Here is a 7,500-nt window from a genome sequence, read left to right as displayed (position 1 = left end):
TCTTCCCTCTCTTCCTTCTCCTCTTCATAATCTTCCCTCTCTTCCTTCTCCTCTTCATAATCTTCCCTCTTCTCCTCCTCCTCTACACACTTTGTTTACACGGTACAGTATAGCCTCTCTACCTGACACAGACATCGTATACCTGGTGATGATTATTGTTATTCCTCTCTCTTATTATCTTTGACATTCAGGATTTAAAGCGTAGGAGAAATTGCATTGCTTTTTATATTTTCTTTTTCAACTTAATTATTGTTTTTTTTTATGTTACTTTAAGAAGAAAAAAAATGTTGGGTGGTCAAGTGGATACAGAACTCGTCTCCTGACCTAAGGATCCCTGGTTCTCGAAGGTTTATAGTCAGAATTATTGTCCTTAAAGAGTTATAACTTAAATCATCATTGTTAAGGGGATATATTGTACACTATGTCCGTCAAACAGTACAGTGCCAGCAACCCCACACCACCTATTGTGTATACCGTTAGCTTAGTTTACAGTGTGGTGTAATCACTCTGGTATTAACGGGTCCTCAAGTCACAGAGCCATACTTGCAATAAACTCAAGTTCGATATCATGACAGACAACGTGTGGTGGCTGATGGCCTTATGTCACAACAGACGACGACCAAGACAAGTTTATGACAGAAGCAACATATTTTTAAAAGCAGCTTAATATACGAGTACATTTTATTGTATTTTTTATATGTATATACATTTTTGGCGTGCTATAATTACACGTAAACAATTATTGGTCTGGTGGTGTCGTGGTTGTCGAAATGGAGGAGGAGAAGGTGGAGAGAGAGAGAGAGAGAGAGAGAGAGAGAGAGAGAGAGAGAGAGAGAGAGAGAATGAATGAATGAATTTGTAGAAACAGCGAACAGGGAAATTACCAACCACATTCATAGTTACGAAAGCTCTCCTCCCTGGAATCAGTGTGGTACAGTCTTCCGGGGAATTATCCTTCTGTTTATTTGGTCCCCCGGCGAGTGTCGACACAAATATTTCCATCTTGAGAGAGGTGAAGATTCTATTGATTTTTATTAGTTCTTTAGCGTATGAATTAATTATTTTTTATGTTCTTTAAGACCTAACCTAACCTAACCTAACCTAACCTAAACCAAACCTAACCTAACCTAACCTAACCTAACCTAACCTAATCCTGGTTCTGGTTCTGTTCTGGTTCTAATCTAACCCCATTCCAATTTGACCTAACTCCATCCCATCTCCACCTAACCTAACTCAACCTAACCAAATCCCAACCTAAACTATTTAAGGAGGTATCGTAATGCAGATCAAGTTGCAGGAGACAGTTGTGACACACTGAAGGTTATTTTGGAGTATGTGATCCATGAACTTCTGTCACCTTTCCTGTCGTGTGTGTGTGTGTGTGTGTGTGTGTGTGTGTGTGTGTGTGTGCGTGTGTCATAAACATTTAGTGTCGCCATTATAATATATACTATTTCCGAGGTATTTATATTGAGATTTGGTTATGTTATGTTTAAATTAGATTAGGCTGAGTCATGGTATGGTTAGGTTAGGTTTGGTATAATTAAGTCAAGATAGAATGAGGTTTAATTAGGTTAAGACTAAGTTAGGTTTAATTTGATTTGATTAAGTTAGGTTTAATTAGGATAGGTTAGATTTAATTAGGTCAAGATTAACGTAGGTTTGATTTGGTTAGGTTAGGTTAGGTTAGGTTAGGTTAGGTTAGGTTAGGTCCTCATTACGTCACAGTACCTTTATCCTTATGACAGTTTTTCTCCATAATTACCTGACCTTGATGGTGAATTATTCTTACCTGTGAATGTCTTGTGGTCAGACAAAACACCTGTATGGTTTACCTGAGAGGCCTTTCCTGAGACGTGATCTAATATACCGTGTTTTTTGTTTACAGAGGTGAGTACGTCATTGTTTACAGGGGTGAGTACGTCATTGTTTACTGTGGTGAGTACGTCCTTGTTTACTGTGGTGAGTACGTCCTTGTTTACTGTGGTGAGTACGTCATTGTTTACAGGGGTGAGTACGTCATTGTTTACAGGGGTGAGTACGTCATTGTTTACAGGGGGTGTATGTCATTGTTTACAGGGGGTGTATGTCATTGGTTGTAGGATGAGGAGATGGAAAATTCAGATTTCAAACGGTAAGAAACGAGAGAGAGAGAGAGAGAGAGAGAGAGGTTAAACCATCCTCTTCATAGGGTTAAACCAGTCATCAAGGGGTTAAACAGGCTATATCATATGCCCCGTTTTAATCTTCATTCTTAACTCTGGCTCTAATAATTCCTGTGTTAAATTTTTATATATGTTAATCTTTGTATTTTTGTATTAAATTCTGCATCTCTGTGTTAATATTGTACGTGTTAAAATCTGTATCTCTACGCTAGGTTAAAATTTAAATCTGTGCTAAATTTCTCCTGTTAAATATGGTGAATAGGAATCCAGACTGACTTACTGGTTCACTGTACTAACAAGTCCAGCAATGTGTGTGTGTGTGTGTGTGTGTGTGTGTGTGTGTGTGTGTGTGTGTGTGTGTTTGTTACATTATCTCATTATCTTAGGACAGGTTCTTTCTTACGACAACGTGCCGAGAATGTTGGACTGTCGAGTTGCATGTGTGTGTGTGTGTGTGTGTGTGTGTGTGTGTGTGTGTGTGTGTGTGTGTGTATGTCTGTCTGTCTGTCTGTCTGTGGTGTGCATTAATGTTCCTTCATACTTCCTCTAAATATTTTTTGTAAAAGTTCCAAAGTTCAAAGAAAGTTTAAACAGTGAAAATATTTAACTAGACTAGATAATAGTGAGTAATATTATATTTATAAATATTTTCGAGGCATTGTTTATAGTCTCCTGATCTGATTAATAATTTGGGAATCTTATGAATAAAACATAGAAGGTGACTCAGGTATATATAACTCGCAAGGTCTGGTATTTATATAAGCCTCATATGGTCTGGCATATAAGCCTTATGAGGTCTAGTAATAACACTCACAAGGTCAGTTATATAGGCCTCACAAGGTCGGGTATATAAAGCTCATAAGGTCTGGTAAATAAGACTCACAAGAGCTCTATTTTAAGCTTACAGTCGTAGGTGTTATGAAAATAAGGCTTTGGGTCTAAGAACATATAATTATCTAACTTTATGTAGTCTTATAATATTGTACGTCAAGATTTGGTGGTCAGTCATGTCAGAGGCAGCATAAGCTTACACCCAAGGGTTCACACTCCACCAAGTATGCTGAGAATCTGTCAGTCAGGAGTGTACGATCGTCAATTGTTTAAACCTCGATGGGATCAAAATTGTAGGATATTGCTCGCCAGTAGTGCAAGGGACTCTAGTATTTGCCGAGTGCCTCTGGAATCTGCCGCACCTTTGGCTGGACGGTGGGAGGGGGGTGTAGAAAGTGGTGGGCTAAGACTCGCGGCTCAGTCAACGGCAACCAGGTGGCGAGAACTGACGCACCACAATACTCGCTCCAGGTTTTCCAGACAGACGCCCCGCGCCATCCGCGACCCAGAGACCCACGTCCACCTCAGTCAGTCGCTGGGCCACCTTCCAGACGGACCCCTCCCCCCTCGTCCAGAGTTGCTCGAGTTCCTGGACGGTTTTTCAAGAATTCTCTCGCGTATTGATCGACGTTCTTCAAGAGGTTCCTGCAGGGTTGTATCTTTGAGGTCCTTCCAGTTTTCGGATTGGCTGAAGTTCTCACGTGATCTTGAATTCGTGAAGGAGGAGCTCTACAAGACCCTCGTGTGTTGTACTGTGTGCGAGGACTTGTTGTGTTGGAGTCTACAGTGAGGCACACAGGAGTCTGCAAGAGGAAAAAAATATACATATCCTACGGGACTGCGAAAGCCTCCTACGGGAGACGTTATTCCTAGAGTGTTGGTGTCGTAGGATGCACTGACATCCTTCACTATGTCAAGAAAGATAATGCTGAGTCTTCTCCTGGTCTCCCTGGGTGAGTATTTGTAAAATATTTCAATAATTTTCCCCACGCTGCTGTTCTTGTGTATATTTGTGCTATATTAACCAAAGAATCGCTTATTAGACCATGACAGTGTAATACCCACGAGCTCCACCCACCCATATCATAGACTATATATTATGCTAATAGATTTACACCACTCTGACTGACCAAACATTAGCGGACCTCTTTAGTCGTTTACTAACCCTGCATGTCACTTACACCAGTAGATAGTGAAGTATGTCTGGAGTATGTTGTGGAAGGTTCTTACCTGTCCTGTCACTAATGGAAAAAAATCTAAGTCAATTATGATATTTAAATCTGTTCTGAAAGACGTTTGTTGAGCTGTGTGTTTCAAAGTTGGTTAATGTTGAATGATCATTATAGTCCATAAACGTCACTTGTTATACCGACGAAAAAGTAGTTGCAAAATTTTATCATGGAGTGTTGAAAAATACATTAAAATTCTTAACAGTATCAGAGGCTTACGAAAAAGATACCAAATTACATCAAGGCTTACAATATGCCACAAACATCATATTTTTCATTGATAAAAAATACTCCTTTTAAAATTACATTACTGCAAAAATTTAAAGAAGAAAAAATGATTATAACGCTACAAATGTTTTAATAGTAACTGATGCTTTTGAAATCAAATCAAATAAAAACTTCAAAATTCTATCAAAGATTAAAATATTTCACAAAGTACAGCAAAAAACCCAGTTGATTATTATAGACCCGTATTAAGCCAGAGGGAAGATTTGAGCATTGACCCTCAGGCTGGCTGGCTAACTCACATCACTCGGCCGCACCTCAGCTGGGATAATGCACCTCACCTCGTCTTCACTTCTCTGTGGTCTGTGGTCTGTAAAGAAAACATATTCACAGACTTTCATATGATCTTCTGGTTCTTCAAATTCTTTCGTGAGGTTTATTGTGTAGGTCTTCTGTCTGTCTGTCTGTCTGTCTGTTGTTACTACGACTGTATATACCTCTTGAAGACACCTGTCTATGTCTTATGTACTGTATGACGTCTTACACGTGTGTTTTCTGTTGTAGCTGGTGTGGAAAGTGTGTAGTAAGTCTATTTCTGTCTAAATTGATGCCACACACCTGTTTATATTTTAGGTATGATGTCTTACACATCTGTTTCGTGTTGTACCAGGTGTGGAAAGTATGTTGCAAGTCTTTTTTTGCTTACATATATGCCATACACCCGGGTTTTGTCTTTTAGGTTGGTGAAAACTTTTGTAGTTTGGGGATTTCGCTTACTTATACTTGTCTTACACACCTGCGTCGTGTCAAGCAGGTGTGGACGTAATTTTGGAGTATGAGTATGTCTTGTCTCACTCACACACACTCACACATCTGCATACACATCTGCCTTTTGTCAAGCAGATGTGAATAAGAAATTGTAGTGAGGCTTATATCGTCTACACACACGCACACACACACACACACACACACACACACACACACACACTACGAGTATTTGCCTGCCTCTTGTTTAACAGGTGTGGAAATTATGTAGCATATCCTGTTACACCTAAACGCCCACGCTGCAAACGCTGCCTCTTGAGCCCTGCAGGTGTGGACAGGGTTGTAGTGTCTAGTCACGCCAACACACACTAAAAATATGAGAAGTTTCTAGCGGGTTCAGTCACTCGTTTCTAAAAAAAAGTTCTTCACACCTTGAATCAGTTTTCTTACTTTCTTCAAACATCTGGATACGGATTTGCGAAGATTCTGAACCTGAATTTGTGTCTTATTGGTGCTCAAAAACGTATCTAGTTGGCAGAGTCTTCAGTGTAATGTTGTGTCTTAACTGGTGCTCAGTGAACGTATCTAGTTAAGGTAGAGTCTCAGTGTAATGTTGTCTCTTTACTGGTGCTAAGTGAACGTATCTAGTTAAGGTAGAGTCTCAGTGTAATGTTGAAGTTATTTCGGACGTTGTAGTGTTTTTATGTTCAGTATTGTAAATTCGCAGTTATTATTTTCCTTTCATATAAACATTTCTACAATCAATGTTCTGAAGGGTTATATTTATTGTGCCACCACCATCACTGCCACCACTATCATCACCACCACCACCACCACTATCACTACCACCTTTATCACCACGGATCACTATAACGCACGAACCGTCACTATCACTACCACCACGCACCACCACCACCCCGTTCCCTCATTCGATCCATGAAAGCATCTGAAATTGCCCAGATCTTTTAGGTTGAAATTCCATTCTGTAGAACCTTTACCAAACAAAACTCCTTCATACCCCCAGACTACCACAATGGAAATCCGAGTCTTAGTGTTTTTCTTTAAATACCTTCAGACAGTGACAGGGGGATGACGCCTCGGTAGATATACGATACCTCATATATGATACCGGCACTTGTCTGATTTCTCCCTCGGGTTTTTATTCATTAAGAAGAAAGTTTACCAGTTTGATACGTTCTTGCATCTCCAGCCACGAGGGAAACCAGTGTACGAACGTTAGAAAAAATTAAACCAAGAACTAAGCCCTGAAGCCATACATAGTGAAGGTGGCCAAAGACTTTTCATTCTTCTGAGTAACAACAAAATGATATTCTAAATCAGACAGAATTGAAAGGTTTAAAAAAATTATAGACTTTTGTTCTGGTCACCAAGATTCTGTACTGTTAGTGAAACTCCGACCACTGTGTCCTGGCTGAGGTTGGTTATATAACCTTCCTTCTGTTGTCCGTCTGTCCAGCCGTCCATCTGTCCGTCCGTCTATCCGTCTACGCCTGTATTTAGACAATTAGTGCCCAGATAACAAGTCATATTGATACCATTATAGCCCCCACCCCCCTCACTGCCCTAGTCAATTTAGGTCTGTCAAGGGGTCGATAATTCCCCTGAGTTATATACGAGTGTTTGTGTCACCTTCCAGTAGTAGGTAATTAACTCCAGGTAACAATTATTATAATGTTTACTTGTAATATCTGTCCTTTTTTCTCAAAGGTCCCCTCTAGTACAGCCAACCTTGGACCAGTTTTAAGTTAGAACAGATGTAGGTTCATTAGTCTTATCTCAGCTGCAGTAAGAGAGGTTTTAAGTACCAAAGATGTACTGTTAATGTAAATCTAACTTGTCCACTAAATGATAAATTCCTTTGTTTCTGTCTCTCCTTGCTGGCTGCTAAGGGACTCTATAACTTAACACCATTTTTTTTTTACCTTCTAAGAATTCTGTTTATACTTCGTTTTAAAAGCCTGGTTTGGTATTTAAACTTCACCCCCCCCCCCTCCCTCCCTCCCTCCCTCCCATACAGATGGACTCGAGGCCCTGATTGGTGGTGGTTGGTCTGGTTAAAAGATCAATCGTACATACCTTGAGACCCTGGAAGATAGAGGTTCGGGTAGCATTTATAGATACAAGACACAAGGCCCCATTAGGGAGTGGTGTGGATCGGTTTTATTGTATACATTTGATTGGCATTACACAAGAGAGGGCCCGTCACTGTCTTTAAGGAACTGGTATTGATTTTAAGGGATTTACGTTGATTTTAAGAGGATTAT

At 40.0% G+C, this 7,500-nt stretch overlaps 1 protein-coding gene across 2 annotated transcripts in view; it reads left to right on the top strand.

Annotated features, from left to right (window-relative positions):
* The first annotated feature begins 3,427 nt into the window (after positions 1-3,427).
* The window catches only part of LOC121866463 (flocculation protein FLO11-like), a 75,701-nt gene continuing 71,628 nt past the window's right edge, over positions 3,428-7,500 (top strand). For both annotated transcript variants that reach the window (XM_042366169.1, XM_042366168.1), the window contains exon 1: positions 3,428-3,949. In XM_042366169.1, the coding sequence (XP_042222103.1) occupies positions 3,907-3,949 (43 nt within the window). In that variant the 5' untranslated portion in view covers positions 3,428-3,906. The remainder of the gene's footprint in view (positions 3,950-7,500) is intronic.

Source organism: Homarus americanus, unplaced genomic scaffold (genome assembly GCF_018991925.1).
Source record: "Homarus americanus isolate GMGI-L3 unplaced genomic scaffold, GMGI_Hamer_2.0 scaffold16430, whole genome shotgun sequence".
Classification (NCBI taxonomy): domain Eukaryota; kingdom Metazoa; phylum Arthropoda; class Malacostraca; order Decapoda; family Nephropidae; genus Homarus; species Homarus americanus.
The sequence above is the reverse complement of the archived record's forward strand: the minus strand, read 5'-3'. Positions and strand labels throughout refer to the sequence as shown.